General features: G+C 47.7%; 3 protein-coding genes and 1 long non-coding RNA gene across 5 annotated transcripts in view; 1 reads left to right on the top strand and 3 right to left on the bottom strand.

Moving 5' to 3' along the window:
• Positions 1 to 4,447, bottom strand: part of TMEM116 (transmembrane protein 116) — a 33,441-nt gene extending 28,994 nt beyond the window's left edge. The window contains exons 1-3 of the mRNA XM_084820181.1: positions 4,268 to 4,447; positions 2,164 to 2,210; positions 308 to 371 (exon numbers count right to left, since the gene is read on the bottom strand). Coding sequence (XP_084676307.1) covers positions 308 to 371; positions 2,164 to 2,210; positions 4,268 to 4,333 — 177 coding nt within the window. The 5' untranslated portion in view covers positions 4,334 to 4,447. The remainder of the gene's footprint in view (positions 1 to 307; positions 372 to 2,163; positions 2,211 to 4,267) is intronic.
• Positions 4,448 to 10,265: 5,818 nt separating this feature from the next.
• ERP29 (endoplasmic reticulum protein 29) lies at positions 10,266 to 18,261 on the bottom strand. Its single transcript, XM_084820418.1, has 3 exons — positions 18,126 to 18,261; positions 13,835 to 13,973; positions 10,266 to 11,795 (listed from the first exon to the last, which is right to left on the bottom strand). The coding sequence occupies exons 1-3, from the start codon at positions 18,255 to 18,257 to the stop codon at positions 11,290 to 11,292; spliced, it is 777 nt and encodes a 258-aa protein (XP_084676544.1). The 5' UTR covers positions 18,258 to 18,261; the 3' UTR covers positions 10,266 to 11,289.
• Positions 17,053 to 26,623, top strand: part of LOC146335943 (uncharacterized) — a 24,495-nt gene continuing 14,924 nt past the window's right edge. The window contains exon 1 of the long non-coding RNA XR_014785804.1: positions 17,053 to 17,383. This is a non-coding gene — a long non-coding RNA (uncharacterized LOC146335943). The remainder of the gene's footprint in view (positions 17,384 to 26,623) is intronic.
• Positions 18,956 to 26,623, bottom strand: part of NAA25 (N-alpha-acetyltransferase 25, NatB auxiliary subunit) — a 48,663-nt gene continuing 40,995 nt past the window's right edge. For both annotated transcript variants that reach the window (XM_084820407.1, XM_084820408.1), the window contains exon 24: positions 18,956 to 24,979. In XM_084820407.1, coding sequence (XP_084676533.1) covers positions 24,857 to 24,979 — 123 coding nt within the window. In that variant the 3' untranslated portion in view covers positions 18,956 to 24,856. The remainder of the gene's footprint in view (positions 24,980 to 26,623) is intronic.

The raw sequence follows: 26,623 nt of genomic DNA, 5'->3' as shown, positions 1-26,623 counted from the left end.
GAAAGTTAGCCAGTGGAGGAGCTGGGCTCTTGCAAGGGGCTCTGCTTCAGGCTTTGCAGCTCAGCTCTTGAACAGAACTGGGCAGCAGGAACATTGCGAAAGCAACCAGTAACTTCAGCTGAACGCGATGATGATTCAGCCTCCAGCCTCTAGAGTTAAATATTTGTTTTAGCAACAAGGAGGGGACGTACTTGAAAATTTTAAACATTCTTTGTGGAGATCGCTGCCCCTCCCATCTGACCATGTTTCATAAAGTGCCATTTAGCTGACTCCAAGGGGGAAAAGGCAATAAAAGAAATTCCCTTACCTCAGGGGATCTGACTGCATTCTGGAACACGGCATAGCCAATCATTGAGCTGGACCCTATTATGCTATGGAAACAAAGAGTTGATTGGTTGAGTTGAGGGTTGCCAACTTTATTTCTGGTAGGGCTGCTATGCTTTGAACAACTGGGTGGCAAGCAGAATGCTATAGGTGAAAGATTTCCCAACATTGCGCCTGCATATTGGGAAAAGCTTCTCTGTAAGAGTCTTTATTTATTTGCTTGTTTATTTATTTACAGAGGGCAGTATCCACCACTAATGGAAATTACGTCGTGCTAGCGGAAGGGATCACTAGCACAGTGCCAATTGCGTTAGCGTATGTGATGGGATTTCTGGGGAACAAGAAAAAACCCTTTGTGCAAACAGTAAAACTGAGAGGCAACAAACTATAAGACAAACATGAGGCAATATAACCAACTAAAAATGCCTGGGCAAATACGCACGTCTTGATCTGTCTCCGAAAAGACTGTAATGTTGGTGCCAGTCAGACTTCCTTAAGGAGAATGTTCCAAAGATGTTTTCTGCCACAACAGAAAAGGCCCTGTCCTTCATGCAACAGACTTCTTCTAGTGCAGTACTTGGAATAAGGCCGCACGGCATTTGAAGATCTTAATGCAATTTCCGCTTGCCACCCCAGCTGCCCAAAGGCACAGGAGCACCATAACAAAAACATTGGCACCCACTGCTGAGAGCTTGCTTTTGCATTTCTTTTTTCAGCCTGATCCGCTCTGCTCCCAGTTTCCAGCGTTCTGGCTGATTAATGCAAAGACACAGTAATGGCTAACATGCACAAGGATTGCTAATATTTTTACAAGACCCTGCTCCTGTGCTTTCAACAGCAGCCAGATCTGAGAACAAGAGCAGGTAATAATGCTCACCCCCATCCTGAAAAAAAGCCGCAGATTTTCTGCAGATCAAGAAGCTGTTAACAGCACAGGAGCTCCCAAGAGCTGTTTGTCCCGCCTGGTTGGCAATCTTAACACACACTTGGCACTTTAAACAAAATCACTGAATAAACTTAAACATATTAGAGTACTGGTTCTGAGGGCTTTGTTCTTCTATACTGAGCTCAGTGCTTCCCCATTGTCTTCATCGCAACGCAAAACGTCTGGCTGCAGCTCTGTCACAACCACTTTGATTCTAAAGGACACAGATGCAGGGTGAGTTCAAACAGCTCTCCAGATTGCTCTGCGGGGTGGCTGGGTTGTGAATGGCCTGCGTGATCATGATGGTGTAGAAATTCCAGATGGTGCATGGAGGTCTTTGCAGGCTCCTAAAGCAGGATGGGCAACTTGTGACCCTCCAGATGTTTTGGCCTATAACTCCCATGGTCCCTCACAATGGCCTATGCTGGCTTGGGCTGATAGGACTTGTAATACAAAAAATCTGGGGGGCCACAAGTTTGCCATCGCTGACCTAAAGGGATCTTTGGATAATGGCAGAGAAGGTTCACATTTGTCCAAACTCCTGACCGACTGCATCCTCATTGCTTTTTAAATATCTATATCCACCCATCCATCCATCCATGCATCTATCTATCTATAATTTTTTTAAAAATTGCATTTTTACATTTAAAAAAAATTCTCTTCCACCTCTCTGACAGTCAAGGTGACCAGCAACGGGAATTACAATGTAAAAATAAATAAATTAAAGCCAGCAAAACAAAATCTTAAGCAGATCAGAGCTATCTGTGGTAAACCATATTCGCCAGCCCCGAAATGAGACTCTCCTGACAGGCCCTCCACCCCAAAACACTAGCGAGGACCCTGCCTGGTGCATCTCTTCTGGAAGGCTCTCTCTCAGCCCACTGCGATTTCAGAAGGAAGGGAGTTTGCAGTACCTTAAAGCAGCCGTGACAGCTTGAATCCAGTGGACGACAGCAAAAAACTGGAGTGGGGGGGGGGGAGATCAAAATTAGATGTATTCCTGAAGTTTCACACATAGACCTCACAGTGCATAAAGTGCATACATGTTATGCCCTGTGCTCCTTGTGAGGAAGGGCAGGATATAAAGCAATTGAATAAAGCAATCAAATAAATAATTGAATAAATGTGCGGCACCTAACGGGGGTTGAACGTATATAGCGGGACACAGGAAGGTGCCTTCTACTGACCCGCTGGTTCATCTACTCCGTATTGCCTACTCTGACTGGCAGTGGCACTCCAAGGTCCCAGGCAGAAGTTCCTTTCCATCACCTGCTACCTGGTCCTTTTTACTGGAGTTGCCGGGGCTCGAGCCTGGGGACTTCTGCATGCAAAGCCGATGCTCTGTTCCTGAGCTATGGCCCCTCCCCAAGGGTGTAGCTGCCAGCACTCATCCTGCAACAGACCAAGAACGGGGCACCTGTTTGTTGTGAGCAACAGCTTCAACCAACCCCACAACCCAGCCAGGATACCTTCAAGTCTCCCCATGGGATTTGAACTCAGGTCTCAGCATCACATGACACCGGTGTGCAGGGTTGAAAGCCCTGCTCAGCCACGAAGCCTACTTTGGGGCTTTGGACCAGTCACGCACTCTCTCACCAACACAGCAGGATGAAGTAGATTCACCCACTGCATGCTGCCGCCACTGTGAGTACCACAGAGGAAGGAAGGGTTCCACATGGGTTCCAAATGGCTGGGGCATGCTGGGCGTGGTAGGGCTCTTCTCTCTCTAAATATGCATAGGGTTAGGGACATCGGAACCTGCCTTATACGGAGTCAGACCATTGGCCCATTTAGCCCACCACTGTCGACACTGGCCGGCAGCAGCGGCTCTCCAGGGTTTCAGGCAGGATTCTTTCCCAGCCCTACCTGGAGAAGCCGGGGATCGAGCCTGGGACCTGCTGCCTGCACAGCCGGGGCGCTGCCACATTGAGCCACGGCCCCTAAAACGTTTTTACTCGGTCGACAGCCCACACCAACTGACTGCACTCTTCCATGCATAATTTGAGACACCTCTCTCATGCTCCCTACCGTGTGTCTACATGCATGGTGCACGCACACACAATATCGTGGGCCAGCTTTGCTCACGTGAGATCGTACAGAGTGGAGAGGGAATGGCAGAAGTGCGGGCGAAGGTAGAGAGGCAAAAGCAAGACCTGTAGGCGAGAAGGGCCAGAAGCTGCTGCTGCTGCAGGGAGCAACATGTCGCCTGTATGAGGTCTGAAGGAGCAGAGTGAATGTGGGGATTTTTTCTTGGGCTACATTTTTCCAGCTGCTGCACTCCAGAGACCATTCAGAAAGGGACCTGCCCAGCTCCCTGCGTTGCCCTTTGAGGGGTGCTTCTGGATGAGGCTTTTATTGTGCAATTGCCCTGGCTCACTCAGACTGTTACGGGGGTCCAGACAACTTCCCCTTCCCCTTGCACCCCTTCCCAATGCTTCTGACACACACACACACAAATGAGCTCAAGAGGAAAAGACGGAACAGCTGCACCAGGTCTCTTGGTTAATAGATGAAAAGAACAGATATTATGGGTTGACCGGGGGAGAAAAAGAGGGTGAGAAGAAAGAAAGAAAGAAAGAAAGAAAGAAAGAAAGAAAGAAAGGAAGAAAACAGATGTTATGGGTTGACAGTGGGAGGCAAAAGAAGGGGAAAGAAAGGGAAAGAAATCATGGGTTGTCAGGGGGAGAAAAAGAGGGTGGAATGAACAGATATTATGGGTTGACATGGGGAGACAAAAGAAGAGAGAAAGAGAAGAAAGGAAGAAAGGAAGAAAGGAAGAAAGAAAGAAAGAGAGGGAGGGAGGGAGGGAAAGAACAGTTATAGGTTGACAGGGGGAGATAAAAGGAAGGGGAAAGAAAAGAAAAAAGAAAAGATATTATGGTTGGTTGGGGGGAGAAAAAGGGGATGGAGAAAAGGAAAGAGGGGGGGAAGAGAAGAGAAGAGAGCGAGACGGATCCCAAGAGTCAGCTGCCAGGTGCGCGCCTCCCTGGCTGATAGCAGCTCCCCTCCTTCACTCACCTGGGTCCAGTCGACGTCTTGGGCCAGGAGCCCCTGAGCCACAGCGCCCGGTGCCAAGAGAGCCATGCTGGCGGGCCGGAGCTGCAGCTGCGGCAGCGGGACCAGGCGGGCAGGCGCGGGCAGCCAGCCAGGCGGCCGGCTCTCCTCCTCGCCCCGCCTTCGTTGGTCCCGCCCCAGCCACCAGCCGCGGATAGCGGGAGGCGCAGCGGGAGCCGGTTATCCAGCAGCCAAACGCCCCGGGGACGGGGGACGGGGGGACAGAGAGAGGGAGACAGAAGAGAAAAGAAGAAAGGGGAAGGGAAAAAAGGCGGTCCTGCTTTAAAAAAATCTCCTAAAAAGGAGAAGAAGGAGAGGACTGCAAATTAAAAGATGGTCAGAAAGGGAATGGGGACGAAAAGGGAAAGATGAAAGAGGATTTAAACGAGAAGAGCAACGTGGGAAGCCCAAGGAAAAGAAGAGAAATTCTCTCTCTCTCTCTCTCTCTCTCTCACACACACACACACACACGTCTTTTTTGCAGAACCCCTAGAAGAACACGACGAGCACCCCACTAGACGCCATTTATTTATTTATTTATTAATTAATTATTAAATTTATTAATCGCCCATCTGGCTGGTCACCCAGCCACTGTTTCCATTCCTCTTACTTCTACTAGATTCGCACCAGGTTGTGCCTAGACTACAGCAATACTTCCCCCAGCTGGCGGATCAAGGAAGTAATGCAGTGCACTCCAGGGCTGTTCAGTTAACGTTACTGCATCAGGATGGATTACCACGGCCACCACAGCTTTTTGCACTCTAGCGTGGCAGAGAGAGCCGAAGCTGCCAAAACACGCCATGCCAGAGGAGGGCAAAAGTAGAAATTTTGCGAAAAAGAGCTTGCATTTCTCCTGGGTCCCTTGGTTGCCATTCTGTGGGGTTTGGTAATGTACATGGTCTAGAAAGAGGGACATTAGTATTTATCGAATGTTTTGGGATTTGTGCAAAGATTGCAAATAATAATAATATAATGATCTTGGTGGATTGGGGCCCTCATGGCTCTGTAAAGTTCCTTCCAGCAGTTGAGTAAAGCAACAGCACAACCTGCTGGCAGGTGGATAGAAATTGCAGCACAATGCACTCCGGGGCACTGGACTATTGTCCAGTTGGCTCTAATGCACTTTGAACGAAGCTACAGAGGTGATCAAGTGACGCATTCAAAGGACTGTAAAGAAGAAGCAAGAGAAGAAGAAAAATGTAAGGGTTTTGTGAAGCAGAGCTGGGTTCCTCGGTGTACATCTGTACTGCAAAGAGTGATGGGGCAGTCAATTTATACAAGCCCCCGAATCCTCCAAATACAGCCCCAAATTACCCACCATGCTTACAATTTAAGGGCAGCCTCATCTTAAAAAAAGAAAAAGAAAGATGAGTTTGCATCATCCATTTCAAGGCATGTTCATTTTGACAGGTCGTAAATTCAAATGTATGACACTGATGTTACACAGCTATTGGGCCAGTGAACATGCTCTTCATAAAAACTTGGTTAATTGTTTGTAAAAAATAACCTTGGCCTCATTTTGTGCTGACTATGAAAATACATAGGAGACCAAATGGCACATAACTAGTGTTTCGGTAGACTTATTCCTGGCTGTCAGGGACGTTTAATTATTACAAACCTTGGCCTAAAGTCCCCAGGGGATGAGATAGTGGTTTACAAAATGAACTATGCATGGAGGAGACTGAATAGGGAAGATGGTTTTCTCCCTTTCTCAAAATCCTAGAACTCTGGGTACCCCAAGGAAATTGACTGTTAGAGAAAAGAAAATACTTAACCAAACAGACAAAATGGGAAATTCATGGATGGAACTCACCATTACAAGTTGGGGGTTGTAGATTTTTAAAATTCTGGTTAAAATTAAGCAGCTGGTTCTCTCTGCTTTGATTCTGTGCAACAGCTGAGGTAGCTTAAACCTATTTAAAGTAATATTATGATTATAATAAAAAGGTGATTCTGTGTGGAATGGGAGACAAGCTTGTTCTTTGCCCCCTTGAGCTTTTTGGTGTAAATAGCTCAAGACCTCTTGTATAAATTGGTTTTCTTCTCTTTCTCATTGTGGGTTGCTCTTAAATAGAATTGCTTTTGGATGAGGAGAGGGGGAATTCTTTCTTTCCCCATTTTCTTTCCAAAATTTTGTTGATGTATGAAACCAAAATGTGTAGCTTTTGCTAACTGAATTTGCAAGAGTATAAAAAACAAATGTGGTGATGTAGACTGGGCCAGGATGGCTGTAGAAAGGGAATTTTATTTTACTTTAAAAGTTTTAGTAAAGGTATACCATGCATCTTGTCCATGAGAACATCTCCAAGGCTAGTGAGACGAATTCACGCTGCATAGATCTGTCAGGGGCTAGGATGCACAGCACCTTCTTATAGGCCTCTGTTTGGCTGCTGGGAGACGCTACATGAGTTGGACCCTTTACCCTTGTCCAGCAAAGCTCTTAAGCTCCAAGAACAACCTCCCCCAACCTGGGGCTTTCCAGATGTGTTACAATGCAGCTCCCATTATCCCCAGCCAGCAAAGCATTACCCACAGTGTGCTTATCTGGATGAACACATCTGGAGGCTATCAGGTTGGGGAAACTCTCCTAGAGCAGGGGAGTGGAACCTCTTTCAGCCCAAGGGCCAAATCGAAGTTTGGAGAAGCTCTCCGGGGCTGCATTCCAGTGGTGGGTGGGACTGAAGGTACAAGAAGCAGGGCCCCAAATTCCCCAAATACCAGCATGTTTTAGCTTGAAGTGCTTCCTGACAGTAACCGAGCCTTAGGAGGGGCATTTCAGCCTTTAACTGACTGACGGATTGACAGCATTTGTGTAACGCTCCATATCTAAAACACATTTTGGAGCGCTGAACATAAGAAGTAAAAAAGTTAAGAGATAAAAAGAATTAAAACACCATTATTAAAATTCTTTCAAAAACAATGCCAGTAAAAAAACGTGACTGGTTAGTTAAGGAATGCTTCCTGGAAAAGAGCTGTTTTCCGGAGGTGCTGAAAGCAGCACAGTGCTGGTGCCTGCCTGGCCTCCAGGCATAGGGAGTTCCAAGGAAAGGGGGCCACCACACTGAAGGCTTTTCTCTGGGTGGACTCCAGTCGGGCCACAGGTCCATGCGGAACTAGCAGAAGCATGCCCTCTGATGCCCTCAGTGGCCGGGCAGGTTGATAGCAGAGAAGGCGCTCTTTCACATGTCCTGGCCCCAAGTTGTTTAAGGCTTTGTACACTAGTACCAAAACTTTAAACCTGGCCCGGTACCAAATAGGCAGCCAGTGCAGTTCCCTCAGCAGAGGAGTTCCTTGCTGAAAAGGGGCAGCGCCTGACAAGAGCTGAGCTGCTGGCTCCAGCTTCTGGAGCAGCCTCAAGGGCAGCCCCACACAGAGCGCATAGCAGTAACCCAGTCCTGAGGTTATTCAAGGTTTAGGGGGAAAACTGCACAAAGGGGAAAGGAGGTGGAGCCCAGGGAAGGAGACCTGAGGTTGCCCACGCCTGCCCTAGAGCGCTGGGGTAGGGTGGAGAAATGTGCTCTAACGTGGCATCGAATAGCCGTCAGAATTAACACACGCGCACACCGGTGCAAAAAGGTGAGTTGTGAGCACTTCAGTCCTCTACAGCAGGGGCAGAAAACATCTCTTTGGAACTGGTTCAAAGAAAGGCTGCAATTACAGGGCTACTGTTAGGCAAGCGTATCTGCCCAAGACGGTGTTTGTTTCTGTAAAACATGCAGAGACACTACACACAGAGGGAAATGAGAAGCCTGACAGCTGGGGGCCATGGGTGCTCCTGCCACCTGCGTTTACGCTCGAGAAGACAACAGTTTGCACCCATTAAGATGCCTCTTCTGGAAATGAATCAGCACCTCTCTCTTAGAGGGGAAAATGACCCAGGGAGGGGGCAGCCCTGGGCGGCGGGTTGGGAGTTGGTTCACTCTCTGTTTTGTCTTGGAAACAAGTTTTTTACACTGTCAATCAGAGCGGTTGCTTTTTATGTCTTTATTTTGCTTTTGGCTAAAGCTCAAGAGATTTAATTCTTCTAGCTTCTTTGAACTGAGAAAGGGAAGAATGAGACAGAAGACTCCTTTGTCCAGTCTGAGGTAGCACACAGCCAATGCTGCCATTAAAAAGATAACATGCCTGGTGCTTCCCCCTCCATTCCTCTGCGGGCTGTGTCTGTTGAGGACCCCCCCCCCCAATCTTGGAACACGCCTCTTATTTTAAAAACCACAGAGACAAAGATGATGAAATAATGCTACATAATAACAACGAAAAGTGTGTCTGAAGAGCAGCTTTTGTGAATTGCTGGGCAACTGCTATCAACACTCTTAGAAAAGAAGGGCGGGGGATTGTTTCCAGGTAGCTGGTCTCCTGCACAGGTTCGAGCCCCAGGACTTAAAATAGGGATGCAGAACCTCTTTCAGCCAGAGGGCCGAATTTCCATTCAGAGAAGATTTCAGGGGCCTCATTCCAATGGTGGGCGGAGCCAAAGCCAAAACACGACAGGCTCAAAATACCAAAAATGCCAGCATATTTTAGCTTAAAGCCCTTGCTGCCGGTAACAAAGATTTCGGAGAGGCATTCCAACCTTGAAGCGTGGGGAAAAAACTGCACAAAACTCAGGAAACCAGCAAATAACCATTGGTTGGGGAAGGGGCAGGGGAAGAGGCCATTCAGGAAATCTTGGAAGGTCAGATCAGGACGCCAGGTTGGATTAGGACCAGAGCCTGATGTTCTGTGTCCCTGACTTGGAGCGCAATCCTACGCATGTTTAGACAGAGAAAAGTCCTACAACTCCCAGCATGCTGGCTGGGGAATGCTGGGAATTGTATGACTTTTGTTTGTCTAAACATGCATAGGATTGCGCCCTTAAAGAAATTAAATCTCTCCCTCTCACAACAGCACCCAGCAAACAATCGAAATGTTGCAGAAACTTTTCAAGCTAATGGTGCTACAGCATTCCCACCACAGCTGAAATGCCGTATTTGCTTAGTAATACTTCAGGGTGCACTGAGGGGAAATTCAGCCCCCTGGGAGGTGGTGTTTAGCCCCTCCTGTACCCCACCAATACTCACCCAAACACATCCCAGTCCAGGCTAATGTTTCTCCCTCATCCACCCCTACTGCCAGGTTCCAAGACCCAAACAAGCCAAATTGTGGAGGGGGGAATTGGTAGGAACTGGAAAGCCCCTCTTCTCATCCTGTTCTCCTTGGCAATTGCAATGGCAGACACATGTTGGGGTGGGGGTGGGGGGAAGCATAGAAATGTATTGGGCAGAGATACTGAAGCTGTTGGCCACCTAATGCGAAGAGAAAACTCTCTGGAAAAGACTCTGATGCTGGGAAAGACCGAAGGCAAAAGGAGAAGGGGACGGCAGAGGATGAGATGGCTAGATAGCATCACCGATGCAATGAATATGGACTTGAGCACGCTCCGGGAGAGAGCGCAGGACAGGGAGGCCTGGCGTGCTATGGTCCATGGGTCACGAAGAGTCGGACACGACTGAACGACTGAACAACAACAACAAGGAATCTGGGTTTTAACTTAAAAAAAAACAAGTTTCTAGACCTTAAGGTGATGAAGATGGAAGTGGAAGCTTGTGGGCAAAGCAGATATTATGTGAGAGTTTTGTTGATGGGGAAAAAGCACAGGGAGTTCCTTTCTTAAAAGCAACTCTGTGAGTCTGGGTGACAGAATATTGAATCAGGGTGATGGGAGGGGGATCGAACACTTTGGTGGGAGGGGGATCTAACCCTCTGCCCCTATGCCTTGCCCCCAATCCAAAAATTGCCCCCCTGCATGACTGCTTTTTAAGAAATAAAGACAATGTGGCCAATTCAAACTGCAGAATTTGCATGTAACGTGTAGTTTGGTGCTAGAAAGTTGATAAAAAGAGAGGAAGACTGATCAGTTTTCAAGTGCTGATTTCCACAGCGAGTATCAGTTCCCAGCTACCAAGTCTGAGACTTCAGATTTCAATAGCTCAGTGAGGACCTATTGGCAATTTTATTAACAAAGCGGTAAAAAAGAAGAACAGGGCCAGCCTTACTTGTGTGTCTTTTTCCAGTAACCTTTATTAGCAAATTCAGTACCTCCATAAATTTCCCCCGAATTCCACAAATACTGGTCAGTAAGAGATAACTGGCGCATTTGCCTCATCCTCTCGAATGCGTGTTTGGCTTTAACCAAAGCTGTGCTCCCCCAAAAACACACACATGCAAAAACGACCCCACCATAGCCCCTCGCCCACAGTTGCGTGGATTGTCGAGCTCCTCAGCACAGACCTCACAACAGGATGGCCATCTTGTCCCTCTGCCTGCCAAGGGCTCTGAGCACGTTCTGAGGGCAGCCATTTTGAGCTGTGACACACAAAGCTGAATGCAGTGATGGCCCGCCAACGGCTGAAGGAATTTGTTTTTGTTGCCTGGGTCTGCCTAAGGGAGTGGGTGGGATTCTCGGCCAGCTAGAAGACCACAGTGCATGAGTCACGGGTCAGGACAGATCCAGCAAGTCACACGTTGCTCAGGTCGAAGCTTGAGAATTCGAACAATGGCAACCGGGTGCCCAGGGTCCAAAGGGCGGCCATCTTGACCGTCCCATCACTTAAGAAGAGGCTGCACAGCCAAATCCAGAGGACGGCCATCTTGAGCACACCCCGGATAAGGGCAGCACCTGTGAGTCAAAACCTTGAAAAAAACATTTAGGAAATGGGAACAAGAAATGTTGCCTTTTTAAAATAAAGGATTCACTGATCTTCCATTGCAGCGTTATTAGGACAGACTGGCGTTTCCAGTGGGTAATGGCAGTGTTTCCCCCCAAAAAGGGATGCCTTCATGAGAGTATTTAAGAAAAAGAACAGAATAAAGGCTCTCTAGGAGGAGGAAGGCCACAGTCACTTTAAAATACAGTGGGGTGTTTTTGCTTGCTTTAAAGGAGCACCAGATTGGGACTTGACCCACTTCGATTTCACAGCTTATGCGCCGTTTTCTCCCACTTGGCGTCAGAGTTCTTCTTTCTCGTCCTTTGTCTTCTTTTGGAAGGAAGTGAGGATATTTAAGCGCTTCTGGAGTTCTTCCTTCTTCCCGTCGCTCATCTTGTTCTCCTCAATGAGCTTGCTGATCCGGGAGACTTCGCTGGAGGCGAACTGGTCTCCCTGGGTGAGGATTTTGGCCATGACCTTGATGTACTGCTCAGCTGATTTCCGCTCCGTTTCCTTGGCTTTCGCCAGGCGCCCTCGGCCCTCTTCCAGAAGCGCCTTGCGCTCCGGCTCTTCAGCGGTGCTCACAAATCTGCTTGCCAAGGTGTCAAATTCCTTCAGGCATCCTGGCATCCCCATATAGATCCCTTTGCTTTTCAGCCAGCGCTGGAGAGCGCTTGCTTTGACTTTCCCGCTATAAGGCAAAGGGTTCTCCAGGTCGCCATCTTGGAACAAGTAAAAAACGGGGAACGCCTCTTTATCCAGTTTGTATTTCTCCCCCAGCTCTTTGTTCTGCTTGTCACCATAATCTGTTAAAACAGAAGCCCAGTCATAAAATAATATTACGGTTCATCAGCAAACAAATCCACTAAAGAGGGCTTTTCAACAGCCACTCGCCTAATCGTCTGGGGCGGGTAAAAATGGCTTCTAGGTAACCAGGATAAGGGAAACCTTATAAACATAGTCCAGTCACCTGATCAAAGAAATCTCAGTCAATTAATGGTATGGGTTTTAGTTGACTGATTAATCAATTAATTTTGCTTACAATGACAAATATAAAATATAAAATTTATTGTTCTGAAAAACAAGAACATACAGTCTGGAACAGGCTGAGCCAATGGATTTAAATGGGGCTTTACTCCAAAGGAGATCTGCAGAACCTGACAGCTTGCTCAGAAGAACTTGGGGTGGATTAACTGCCCCTTTTCCTTGCTGAGCTGACCCCTTCAAGAAGCAAAAGTGAGGACCAGTAATGGTGCAGGCATGCAAGGGAACTCAGAGGCAATAAGCCTGCATTTAGCTCTTTTAGAGAGCAATCCTATGCCTGTCTAGACAGATGAAAGTCCTACAACTCCCAGCATTCCCCACCCAGCTATTTCTTCTGTCTAAACATGCACAGGATTGCACCCTTATCCTATCTCTTTGTCCTTATCTGGGATGGAGAAAATGCCAGTTACCAGTTTAGACAGGGGATTTCCGCTTCTAAAACTGCACCAGATTTATCAGGGGCAGTTTTACAAAAATCATTTCGAAAGTCTACCAGTTGCAGCCGCATGTAAAACTTGGCCTTTCTTTGAGGCCACAAACAAGTGATACAACTATGTATGGACAGATGCGCTAGGAGAAAAAAAACCCTCATGCCGTTAACATTTTAGGACATTTGCAAGCCTTCATCAAAGCTTTGGTTGATTTGTTGGTGATAGCAATTTCACTTAGTGGGATGTCCAAGCTGAGAGCATGCTTCTTTGTCGAGAGCCAGTATGGTATAGTGGTTAGAGCAGCTTTCTCCAACCTGGTGCCTTCCAGATGGTTTCAATTACGACTCCCAGCATTCCTGCTCATTGACCAAACTGGCTGGGGTGGCTGGAAGTTGAAGTCAAAAACATGAGGGCATGAAGTTGGGGAAGGCCAGATTAAAATCTCAGACCAGGATCCAGAAGATCTGGGTTAAAAACCCCACTCAGGCACGTGCCAATCACTCTCTCAGCCTCATCTACCTACCTCACAGGGGTGCTGTAGGGATACAATCGGAGGTGGGAACCACCACCTTTAGAACCTTGGTGGAGAGGGGAGGTAAAATGTCATCAATAATAAAAATAATTTGTGTGGGCTATTTTGGGTCTGGTGTGCTAGTGTAAGAGGAAATGAGAAAAAAAAAAGACAGCCCTTTCCTTCTAATCATGAACAGTAGCTTTTGTTGATTAAACTCATACACTTTCTTCTGTATGTCAAAAGGGAACCTACATTAAAGTTTTGGCAGTGTATAAACTAAATAGGTTGAACAAACTGATTCAAAGGCAGGTGACTAAAGCTTTAGTAAAGCTAAAATTTATTTACTTGGTTGACAGTCTTTGATTGATTAACTTCTACTTTCTTACACTTCCTTCTGTATCTCAAAAAGGAATCCACACTGAGTGTTTGGCAATATATACGTTCAACAGATTGAAGAAGTTGATTCAAAGGTAGATGATTAATCAACTAAGGGCACAGTTCTATGCATGTTTAGACAGAAAAAAGTCCTACAATTCCCAGCATGCTGGGAGTTGTAAGACTTTTTTCTGTCTAAATGTGCATAGGATTGCACCCTAAAATGTTTTTACTCAGTCAATAGCCCACATCAACTGGAAACTCCCGCTAAGATTGGACAGACAAGCCATGCTCTACATAATTCTGTGCCAAAGAAGATATGAAGCTTAGAATTCCTTATCTGGAAGATCATAGCCTTCATAAAAAAAAAAAAACTAAATAAACCAAGTTTCTAGACTTCATGTCTACAAATATAGTCTTAGCAGTCTGGTGGTGATCATCCTCTAGACACCTGTGCAGTAAGCCCACTGTAACAACTCACCTGAGATTCCCACCTCAGCCACCAACAAATCATGGCTGGATTCTGAGCTTTCAGCCACGTTTTTGAACTCATCCTGCTTCTCCCCGTAAGGATACTGGGTATCAAATTTCACCAGGACAAATTTGTGCTTCGGGATCACCTAAGAGAAGAGCACAACGAAAGCTTCAACAGGCCATCTTATTTTAACGTGTCCTGCCTGGAACAAGCCCCATCTATTGCATGCAGAAAAACTAAAGCCTTCCAATTATTGAATATTTAAGTCAGGGTTCTCAATGGTTACTCAGCCATTAAGAGACAAGAAATTTGCACGTGCTTAAAAAAAGGCACTCTATTGCTCCTTCCCACATGCCGATGCAGAGCTCTGACTCCAGCTAAGCTGCTAGACATCAAGAATAATTCAGTACGGTATCTCCACACCTAAAAGCATCTTCAACAGACAGGGCTGTGTATATTCTGTAACTGCACCGCCTCCACTCTCCAAAACCCATACTAGGCGCAGAGTATAACAGTCTGAAAATCTTACTTTAAATATAAATACAAGTTTCCAATCCTTAAGGCTGAAAAGGATTAATGGATCTATCTGTAGTAGCATATAAATATCAAGGTCTGGGAGAGCTGTTGGAATAGTGATGGCAGGAGATCACACCAGGAAAGACGTTTCACCAAAGGGCTAATTTGTTCTTAAGAATTTTAAGGGTGCAATCCTATGCATGTTTAGACAGAAAAAAGTCCTACACCCCCCAGCATTTCCCATGCCGATTGGGGAATGCTGGCAGTTGTAGAGCTTTTTTCTCTCTAAACATGCATAGGATTTCACCCTTCAAGATGTAATAGCAGGGCTAACTCAGGGTGCAGAGCTAAGTAATACGCCTGGATACACGCAGAGAACACTGCCTCACTTGGGATTTCCTGCATCATCTGATTATCTCTTTGGCACGTGTACAGCAGCATGAATGGTGGTGGAAGGTGAAAAGGGCTCGATTTAAATTTTCTGTATCTCAGCCAGCCTTCTCCCAACCAGTTAATCTTTGCTTGAAAAAGTCTACAGAGAACATGACGCTGTAACGTCTTATAGGTTGGCTGTTCTGTTCCAGTGAGATGTTTCTGCTGATGGCTCGACAACCATTTATCGAAACCTGCTGCTTCCCGGTTAACCTCAATGCATGCCTCCTTGTCCCTCTTTTGGGAAAGATTACTACCTGTTTGACCAAAAGCATCAACCAAAAGCATCAACTTAGCGAAGGGGTTCACACGGCCCACTTTTGCTGGGCGTGCCAAGCTTGCAGCACCGCAGAGAAGCTGCGCTTGCCATCGACGGCTGCGCATAGGGCTAAGAACCCTTCCAATGTACAGATGGAGCACATGAGATTCAGCCCAGGGAAGGGCCGCTGAAGCTGCCTTATAGTCAGACCCTTGGTCCAGCTAGCCAAGCAACGATCCCCCCGACTGGCAGCGGCTCTGCAAAATCTCAGGCAGGGAGCAGTCTGCCCAAACCATGCTTCCCGAGATCTGAATTTGGGACTTTCTAGCGACAGCACAGGTGATCCACCCGAGCTATGGTCTTTCCGTTTCACATATAAGAGCGTAAGAAGAGCCCTGATGCAGGATCAGACCCAGGGCCCACCTAGTCCAGCATTCTGTTCACACAGTGGCCAACCAGCTGTCGACCAGGAACCCACAAGCAGGACATGAGCACAACACCACCCTCCCGCCCATGTCCCCCAGCAACTGGTATACACAGGCTCACTCCCTCTGGGTCTGGAGGTAGCACATAGCCATCAAGACTAGTAGCCATGGATAGCCTTCTCCTCCTCCAGGAATTTGCCCAACCCCCTTTTAAAGCCATCCAAATTGGTGGCCATCGCTACGTCCTGTGGTAGCAAATGCCACGGCTCAACTCTGCGCGGTGTGAAGAAGCCCTCCCTTTTGTCTGTCCTTAGTCTCCCACCCATCAGGTTCATGGGAGGACCCCACTGCGTTCTAGGATTATGAGAGAGGGAGAAAAACGTCTCCCTCTCCACATCCTCCACACCAGGCACAATTCTGTAGACCTCCATCCTGTCTCCTCCGACCCTCTTTTTTCCCAAGATAAACAATCCCGGCTGTTGTAAGATGCTCAGCATCTTCTTTAAATCAGGCATTTCCAAGGCACAGTCTTCATATAAACCTTCACAACAGGTCTCCTGAGCTGGTTGTGACTAACCCCTTTTGACAGATGGGTAACCGAGGCGATTTCCCCCTAAAGACTACGGTTGCCTCACTGCACCGCAATCTACCCTACTTGTCAGAGAAAGCTGCCGCAGGACACACAACTGCAGGAGACAAAGCCAAAGAGACTCCATCAAGGTGGGGCGTGCCTGGCGCTGAATGGGCTGACAGCTCCCATGCTTTGGGGCGCAGCCTCTGCAGTTCCCACGCCTCCGACGCCAGCAGCCCAATTCTTTAATGGCTGCAATCATAAAATGCTCTGATCCTTCAAAATGTGCTGTATAAAAGTGCGACGTATTGTTAATATTATGTATCATTCCTAGACACAAGGTGTGGCGATGTCAGCGAGCTTTGAAGGTTTTTAAAAATGAGATTGGTGGAATTCAGGCCAGAGGTCTACCACCGTCTATTAGTCGTGAGAGCAAAATAGATCCTCCTTCTCCAGAGGAAGTATACCCCTTTCATGCTGGAAAGAAAAAACAGGGAAGGGCTAGTTGCTGTGCCCATGCCCCACTGGTGGGCTTCCTACAGCCATGGGGTGGCCAGTGGGGGCTGGTGGCTCCGGTGTCAGTGGGGCGGTGAATCCATTCCAGGTTTCCGTTAGAACCAGTTATAACCCTAAAGGAGCTTCTTATGTTCTTATTGTTCAAAGGAGATGCTAGGGCCCAAATCTGCCCGGATGCCATTTGCCACCCCCCGCCCTATTCCAAGACTTGATCCTCCTGCCACGCGCTTGCTTCCAAGAGGAAAACACTCTGCTTATGCTCAGAGGAACTTGCATATTTTAAAATCAAGATTGTTCTGAGGAGGGAGCCCTGGCTTTGGAAAAAGGTACTGGGGCAGATGCCCAGCACAAATCCTGCCCTCTGCCCTCCCTCGAGTCAGGAAGAAGTGACTTTCACACCACCCTTGGAGGCCACTTGGACTGCCGTGATTGGCGCCTGCGTGAAGCCACCTCCCCCGGCAACTTTCCTCTCCCCTATTGGGTTTTGCAACGCAGGGAGGTGGGTGGAGAGAAATGGGTCGCAGTCGCCCATGGAAGGAAAGGGAGCGACAGAGAGAAAAAGGAGGAAAAATGACAGCCCCCCCCCCCGCCACGGCTCCTTGCAAGACTGTGCCCAAGGGATGAAGATGCACAGGTGGCCCCCCAGTGCCTCCCTCCCCGCCCCCCAGACATTTCCCCGCGAAATGCAAGGAGACGTATGTCTACACAAAGAAGAGAGGAGGCACCACAGCGGCCCTCCTTCGCAATGCAGTCGGTCTTGCCCTCCAGATGCCCGGGTTTGCGTCGGACAGTTGACCAAATGTCCAGCAAGACCAAGCTGGAAACGAGAGAAGCAGGTGAATATATCCAACGGCAGGAAAAGCAGCCAGGTCGTGGGCCGGGTCCCGACTGGGTCACACGAGACCATTGGCCATGCTGGCTGGGAATGATGGGAGTTGTAGTCCACCACACCCGGAGGGCGCCGGGCTGGGGAGACCGCTCACCCTCCTTGGACCCTTCTCCCGCCCCTCCCTCCTTCTCGCCAGCTTCCTGCCCGCCCCCTCCCCAAGAACCGCGGCGCAGTCGAGGCCAGGCCCCAAATAAGGGCAGGGGGCGTGTTGCCGGCGCCGGTCAGACGCACTCTCCCGCGGGTCGCTCAGTACAAAAGGGGCTGCGCGGTGCGGGCGCTCGGGAGAGATGCGCGCTCGCAACCGCCCTTAAGGTCCGGAAGGGCCGCTCCGCGCATGCAAAGCGCTGATGCAAAAAACCAGGCGCGCGAAAAGCGGACCACCGAACCGGGCGATCAGCTCCGGGTTTCGGTGCAAATCCCCCAAGAATAAAATGAGACCACCCCTCCCATCTCTCCGCCTGGAGCAGCCCCCCGCAAGCTGCCCTTCAGATGTTTGGGGACTACAGCCCCCATCTCCCCTGGCCATTGGGCATGCTGGCTGGGGCTGCTGGGGCGTGCAGTCCAAAGCTGATCTGGAATACGCCCAACCCGGGGGATGTGCCAGGGCCCACCGGGGGCGTGTGCGTGTTGGGGGGGGAGCAGGGAGGATGCCCCCCCGCCGCGCGCAAGCCTGCCCCCCGCGCCTGTACCTTGTAGAAAGTGACGGTGTCCAGCGGGAGGGCGCCCTTGGTGTGCAGAGCGCCGCCGCTCTCCAGGGACGCCCCGAGGAGCAGCGCGGCGGCGAGGCAGAGGCTCCGCACAGCCATGGCGAGGCGCGTCATGTGCGAGGCGCGGGGGCAGCGCGGCGGAGGCGGAGGATTCCACAGCCAGCCAGCGAGCGAGCGAGCGAGGGACGGACGGACGGACGGAGGGAGGGGCCGTGGCCACGTGGCCCGCGGCGCCGCCACTGCGCCGGCCCCGCCGCCCCCGCCCGGAGGGTGCTTCCAGGGGCCGCCTGGCGAGCTCCCCAAATTGCTCCTGAATTTGGGGATGCCGGGGAGCAGGGCCCGCTTGGGCCAGGGCTCAGCCCCCGACTCCGTTCTTCTATTTAAAAAAAAATAAAAAAATCTTATTATCCCCCCCCCCCCCGCCTCCCTCTTTGGAACAGGCTAAGCTACACTTCTTCTGCCAACCTAGCAGTTCGAAAGCAAGAAATTGCAAGTAGATAAATAGGCACCGCCTCGGCGGGAAAGGTAACAGCGTTCCGTGCACCTCGGTGTTCAGTCATGCCGGCCACATGACCACGGAAGCGTCTTCGGACAGCGCTGGCTCTCCGGCTTAGAAACGGGGATGAGCACCGCACCCTAGAGTCGGACACGACTGGCTGGGGACACCTTTACCTTTAAGCTACACTTGGCGAAAAAAGGAGAAGTTTCCGTGCGCGTGTGCAGCGTGCCGCGCCTTCCTTCCGCGCTGAATGAACGCGCCGAGTATTTATTTTGTGTTACATTTAAGTCTGGCCTTTTTTCCCCTCCCAGGAGGCCAAAGTGGCGTCCGTGATCCTCCTTTTCCTCTTGTTTTTACCCTCACAACAACCCCGTGAGGTAGGTTAGGCCAAGAGTCAGCGACTGGCCCAAAGTCATTCGGGGAGCTTCACGGCCGAGGGGGGGACTTGAACCCAGCTCTCTCTAGGCCCAGTCCAAAGAGCCCAACGTACAACCAAGGCAAAGGGGCGAAAGCATCCAGACCAAGGGAAGGCCGAGGGAGCACTTCTTGTTTCAGCAGGAGAAAGAGAAGAGTGGTTCTCTGACCTCTAGGAGCTTACAAGCTGAAGTCCGACAGAGAGGAGAGGCAAAGGAAGGGCTGTAGTGTCAGATGGGTCAAAGGGGTCCCCACCACCTCCTTGCTGACCTGCCATGCCCCTTGACCTCTGCCTTTGGTCTCCGTCCACACAGCCAGTGTCCTTCCAGTGTTCGCTGACTCAAGAGAAGAGGGTAAGAAATGCAGCCGGGGGGCCAGGGTTCGGCAGCCATGGCTTCCCTTGCTGGGATGTGAACTTTGGCAAGTGCCCAACTATGCTGACCCCTGGGGGCCTGCAAAGCTAGGAGGGGATGGATATGAGCCAGTGGCTGTGCATAACACGCAAGCCTCATGCGCGGCAGGCAGGTTGCCTCTGCATACCGCTGAAGCAGCCTTAGGCTCAGCCAGTACTGTCCACACTGACTGGCAGCAGCGGCTCTCCAGGGTTTCAGGCTGGAGCTTTTCTCACTCTGCCTGGAGATGCCAGGGATCAAACCTGGGACCTTCTGCGCATGAGGTCTACCTCTGAGCTACTGTCTTTCCCCTAAAAATAAACTAGGATTCCAGTCCTCACGGTTGTGAATAAAGGGCTGATGTAAACAGAAACATACCTAGACTTGTGGTCCATGTATTGCTTTCTCCAGGTTCTCAGGCAGAGAAGGGTCTTTTCCAGCCCTACTTGGAGATGACATGATCAAACCTGGGACCTTTTGCATGCGAAGCAGGTGCTCTGGTTTAATTTCAAGCTAGGGTTCAGAACTTCAGAACCTGGGGGGGGGGGTTGGAGGGGAGGATACTGGGTTCCATACCTGTCATACCATCAAGAATTCATCTGGGATTTTTTGTATGCCTGCAATACTGTTGGAAAGGGAAGTGCCACTGAGCATGCAGAGAGAGCCTTTTGCAAATGAACCAGCAGCCCTCTTCACGCATCCTGGATTAAGGCCATACTTCCCAGGTAGGAACGCTTGTTCTTACCCCACCCCCTGCATGGGAGGCAACAGAACGAGAAGAGCTGGGTTTAAATCCCAGCTCAGCTATCCTCCCACTGGATGGCTTTGGGCAAGTCACACTTGGGGATACTGTGTACAGTTCTGATCACCACACCTAAAAAAGGATATTGCAGAGTTGGAAAAAGTGCAGAAAAAAAGCAATCAAAATGATCAAGAGACTGGCGCAAGGAAAGGTTACAACATCTGGGACTGTTTTGCTTGGAAAAAAAGTGAGCGAGGGGAGACGTGATGAGAGGTGTACAAAATTAAGCATGGTGTGGAGAAAATGGAGATCTTTTTCTCACTCTCCCATAGTATTAGAAGCTGGTGTCGTCCCATGAAGCTGAATGGTGGGAGATTCAGGACAGATAAAAGGACTTCTTCACACAGCGCGGAGTTAAAAGTATGGACTTCGCTACCGCAAGGTGTAGTGATGGCTGCCAACTAAAGGCACAATCCTACGCGTGTTTAGACAGAAAAAAGTCCTACAACTCCCAGCACTGGTGGCTGGGGAATGCTGGGAGGTGTAGGACTTTTTTTCTGTCTAAACTCGCATAGGATTGTGCCCTTGGCTGGCTTTAAAAGGGGATAAGGCCATCAATGGCTTTTAGTCCTGGTGGCTATATGTTACCTCCAGAATTGGAGACAGCATGCCTATGTATAACAGTTGCTGGGGAAAATGGGTGGGAGGGTACTGTTGCACTCATGTCCTACTTGTGTAATGCCAGCTCATCTCTCATCACACAGGGAAAGGGAAAAGAGCAAAAAGCACGATCCCATCCTCCCTAATCCTTGTTTTTAACAAGCCTGTGTATTTTATTTGTTCCAGTGGCATGGAAAATATAAACTTCCATTTGCCTTGTCGGGAAACTCCACTGGGAACTTGCTTTTTAGGAGTCCTGGGTCAAGGGATTTTCACTTGCTTTACCTATGCATCCCATCGTCTTGCAGTTCAAAACAAATATTCAGGAGCAAGACTAGGGAAAAGTTCAATCTCTTTGGGCAGTTCACACATCCCTGTTCTCTTCCAATTACAGAAGGTCTGGATGTTAACTTTTTCAGTCTGAAGACTCAAAGGAACTGCCTTATAGGGCCATCAGGCCAAACCCTTTGATTACCAAATCTACAGAAACTCACAATGAATTCTGAGATTTCACTAGACATTCTTGCACTCTTAAGCCTACTTAGCGACCATAAGGGCTAGCATCCCTTAAAAAAAAAAAGAAGCCTGTGCTGAATTGTCTAGCACATTCTACAGTTGCACAGAATTGCAGCTTGAGTGCAGAGCCTTGGCTATAGGCCATTATGAAGAGCTCTGTGTAGCTTTATGTGTGCTGCCTTATCTTACCAGCATACCAGGTCAAAGAGAGCCTCTGACGTATTTTGGATTCAAGCTTCCTCTTTCCTTTGTACCACCATACTAAAATTTGTAGCTAAGCATTTAAAACAAGCTATTGGGGTGGAGGTGTGTGGCGGGGGGGGGGCAGGGGGATGACTTTCAGACAGTTGTGAACATTTGCCAAACTGAAAGAGGGGAAAAAAGAGGCAGCAAAATGTGGTTTATAAAGAAACTGACTTTTTTTTAATATAAATTATAAACCCATCCAGTTTAAAGCAGATCGCTAGCAGTTTTGTCACTTAAATCCTGTCAGCAGCTGAAGCATTTTACAGATCTTCGAGTCATAAATTAGAGAAAGCAAATCAACGAAAAGACGTTCCGAAGTGACTTGCAGATAACAGAAACCCCCTTTAAAGGATAAAATAAGAGTCAACCCCCCACCCCATGATTCAGCATAACAATTGCAAAATATAAATGCAAATTTTAAACAGTTAAAAATTACTAAAAAGATATAAACCCCTCACCCTCCATCAAAATGGGCAACACTGCTGGGCCATGTAGTTTTCTTTTCGGAGAGGAAGGTTCTCAGATTAACACCCTTCAGCTTGATCCGCAAGAAAATGAATTTAATGAAAAACTTGCCAGACATAGCTGCTAGAAGATCTTGGCTCATGATCCAGCACTACACAAAAGCAATTTAATTTATGTTGGTCTGTAAACAGTAGTTTTTGTAGGTCTCTCTTATATGTGTATGTCTGTTAACCCACCGCAACAGACAGGATAAAACAGCAGCACTAAATTCTTTTGCAAATTCAGCTGGGGCATGTGTTGTGGAAGAAAACCTCTGGTCTGAGAAGAGCCCATTCTCATCTTGGGAAAATAGCATCCTTTCCTTGATTTGGTACTGAGAGCTTTGCAAATGTTATAAGAACCTGAAGGTATATGATACCCATTTTACAGAGGGGAACTTGATTACTCAGCATTCCAGGAATTCATTTTGGATTTTTTAAAGGGACAAAAAAAAAGGTTGGATTTCAACACACATTCCTTTCAGAGGGGAGCAGCTTGCTGAAAGCGACTCAAGAATCCATAAGGCATGAACAACAAACAGGAGTCAAACAGGAGTCGTTCAAAGCACAATGGCTGTTACATTCCAGTGGAGCCCACAAAAGATACCTCCACTGGCAACCACACCAGTCTCACAGATATGTCCATCATTTTGTTTTGTGCAGAGAAAAAACACTATTTTGGCTCCTAATTTGAGATATCTCTCACAGCAAGAGCAGGCATTTTGGATCAAGGTGTCTATTTGAGTCTGATTCTTGCTTCAGCTGTGTTTTAAAAAAGCCTCTCCCCCACCAAAAGGTACTCCTTACAGGGAGCACAGAAGGAATTCATTCTGTAGATTTTCTTACTACAAAATCCTAATTTCAGTATTCCCCCACTATCAAAATGTAATTTTAGTAATTATTTTAACGTGGGTGTTTTTGTTCTTGCATCCTATCTGCTGTTCACTGCTCTGAAATCTTTGGATGTGGAGCTGTATAAAAATAACATTAAAAAAAATTAAAATAAACTGTGTCCCTAAATCACACATGCAGCTGGAGCAGAACACTTGCAAAGAACACCTCCAGATGTTTTAAACCAAAATTGATTTCCATTTCAATTCTGAGGCACATCTCTCTAGGGATCAAGAGGACAGACATGCTGGCTGTGTGCAACGGTGAAGAACCAGACTGAACTGCCCCAAGCAGGGATGCTGCGGAGTTGAAGGCGCTACACAACAGCACATCCAATCAACTAAATATAAAACACGTGGATCTTCCGCTTGGGCATTGTAAGGTTCCTACAGATCCCTGCTGATAAAAAGGGAATGGCAGAAATTGACCCGTTGAGCTTGCCTAACTCTGGGTTAGTCACAAACAAGCTCACAGGGTGTGGATTCTACACAGGGATCTAGAACGGTTTAGAAATAACTGGAAAGATTCCACCACCTTGTTTCTAGCAAAACTGAAGTGACATTGCTAGGACTGCCAGCTCTCTCAAAAATTTAAAGCTGAAGCTTTGATGTGGTTTTCCTTTAACCCCACATTTTGCTGAAGTCTGGAGTCCCTGCTCCCCAAAATAACCTTTTTTGGGTTATGTTTTAGAAACAGCTGCATCTATTATTTCTCTCCCTTGTATAACTTAGTAGAAAACTAGTTCAACATCCTTTACTGAAAGCCACTGTTGCTAACTGACGCCTAGAGACCAAATTTCATCCAAGAGATCTCAATCCCTCTTCAAAGGTTTAGCACCTAGGAAATATTCAACAATCCATCAGGAATTTATACAGGTCCTCACCAAGAGCTGTTTCAGATGTGACTGGAGGGGCTAGGGTAGGATGGAATGGAGACAATTAAGAGGATTTGAAATTGATTCAAGTTCCCTGTTCTCCACACTTAACGTCTCATCCAAAATTGATCTTATTCCTCAAAGATGCTCAGGATCTATTTTAGACTATATAACTATAAAGAGCAGGAAATACAACACATATCTTCCCACCACTAATCAGCTTGCTTGAAATGCAACCCTAAACGTGATGGGCAACACCCAGGAGAACAAACAACCTCACTTTGTCTGGACCAGTTACTCTTTCCACCAAGAGAGAGAGCCATGCTGCAATTCTGCTACCAATTGTCATTACGGTAGCTATGTGAATAAACGGTCATTTAAGGGGAAAAGCCACCTGTTTTGAGCTAGGCAGCTCTGCTGTGGTGGGTGTATGTGCTGAGTGTGTGTGTGTGTGTGGGGGGGGGGGGCTTGAGACGTTCCACAGCTGAGCACAGGCCTCTCTGACTTCTGCTTTTCTACGGCAAGAAACTCGCACACAAAACTATAAATGCTGCATTGTGTGATGGAAAAAAAAATACAAACTCCTTTGAAGTATGCTTTATACTGGATTCCTATTGCTGCTTCTAAAGACCTCAAGCCCCCAAACAGTTTCTGGAGAACTCCCCCCTCCCCCCCAATGGGAAGTGAAACAGGTTAGGGTTTTTTTTGTTTGTTTCTGTTACAATATGCTTATGAACACGTATAAAAAGTGGTCGAACCCTGACGGAGGAGGGTCCCTGCTTCTGGTTTTTATGTACAATAATTTAATCAGCTTGAATATATCTTTTTTAATACATAAAAAAACTATTTTACGATCAAAGTCCTTCATGCATTTATGAGGAAGTTCCAGATTTTAATGTCAAAGGGGTGTCAGATGTTGCTTCTCATCTGGCATCAGCGCTTCACTCTCTGCCTTCTGCGCCTAGGACGAGTTTCCTCAAACCTTTAGATTTTTGATGGTATCGAGTCTCTTTTTCAGCAATTCTCCAATTTCCTGAATCGCATGCTGGTAACTGTTCTGGACTTTCCCTAACGCAGTCTTTGTAAACTTCTTTTCTTCCTGGAGGAAAAAAAGATGACATACAGATAACATAATCAATAGGTAATGTAAATCACACTGAACACAAATTGACCCTTGAATTACCCTTATCAACGTCTCCAAATATTGAAACATATACACTGTAGAATTAAACCCACTGACCTCTGAATATCCAGGCAGCGATGTGGGTGAAGTAAGCAGACTTGCTTTAACCAGCCCCGCTGGGCATGCATGGGCTCCTGAACAACCTACATCCTGCTTTGCCATAGACCCCTGTATAACTTCCCGGGTCAGATCAATCCTTAGTCCAGGCATCTTGGCTTCCCATCAAGTGGTTGTTGTATTTAGGACTTGGCAGGTGGGAATGGTTGGGTGGGGAATTTGTCTTGTGCCCTTTCTTTGCTCATCAGTCCAGCTGTTCTCATGCAGAGCAGCACATGTGGCATCCTGGAACTGACCATGTTTTGAAAACTAACCCAGGTTTTCTCTCAACCCTACTTGCTGGATACTCTGGGCCTCAGTTAGGCACTGAACATCTTGAGCACTGGACTTTGTGATTTCTACAAGCTGTAAAAACCTCAAACTGTTTTGACTTAATGGGAGTAGGAAAACCCCAAGGGATTCCAAGCCAACGCATGTCTAGGAAGCAGGAAATAAAAGGTTCAGAGAAGAGAGTTCCCATTTGCTTTCAGAATGCCCCCGCACCCAGAACACAGTGCTAGAAGACAGAACTACGAAGAGAATTGTGTTGAATGAGTAAGCAAAAAGGTATTTTTTCTGCTGACACACATGTGGAAGACAAAAGGCTTTTCTGGAATAAGGAAGAAAACGGCTTAAAGGGGGCAGAGCGAGGTGGGGGGCAAACAGTTGAAAATTGGGCCAGGCAGAATAATTTTGGATAGCCATCTGCCTGTTGTCAGAGGCTGGAAAATTCACAGAACATTTTCCTACCAGGTGCAAGTTTGTCCATGCATTCTGTGCTGTGTGCAAAGAGGTGGGGTTGAAAACAGCCAACTCCGCTGCTATCAGAAAACAGGAACTGAAAGAGCGAGATAAATTCTGCAGGGCCTATCTACTACTGTATTTTGCTTCAAAGCTTCTAAACAGTAGAGGGAGTCAGATGCTTTCCTTACCTTCTCACTTAAGCAATCACCACCTAACCCATGCTCTCTTCCTGCCATCCCAAATCTGAACTCCCGTGTGTTTCGAATCTTTCCTTCTCTCCAGCCCATCTTTTGTGCGGCGGGTGTGTCTTTGCATTCCACACAATGGGCACTTACACCAAGCATTCCTATTCCCCCACCATAGGGATGGGAGAACCAGTGAATCAATTCTTTGAGAATTACTTCGAAGCTTGTTTTGGCTCACTCCTGTTTTAGTTTTTGACCTGTTTTTTGTCTCATTCAAACAGAAAGTGTGTGCATGTTGAACAGGAAAACTAAACATTTCTGTGAGGATTTTTCAAAAGTGCGCGCTTTTCCTCAATTAACGAAAGTGTGGAAAATCCTTTAATTTTTTTCCTCAGATGCAATCTCAAATCTTGGAATTTGCAAACATTTCTTGAAAAAAGCGCTCCTGCTCAGGGTTGGGACTGCGAATTGGACATGTTTGCATAAGTTGCAAACAGAAACAAAACTGTAGTGCATCCCAGCCTCACCACAGGTT

Source organism: Heloderma suspectum, chromosome 13 (genome assembly GCF_057233095.1).
Source record: "Heloderma suspectum isolate Gila_16-S chromosome 13, 16-S_ref, whole genome shotgun sequence".
Lineage (NCBI taxonomy): Eukaryota > Metazoa > Chordata > Lepidosauria > Squamata > Helodermatidae > Heloderma > Heloderma suspectum.
Note: the sequence above shows the minus strand (reverse complement) of the source record. Positions and strands in the feature narration are given on the sequence as shown.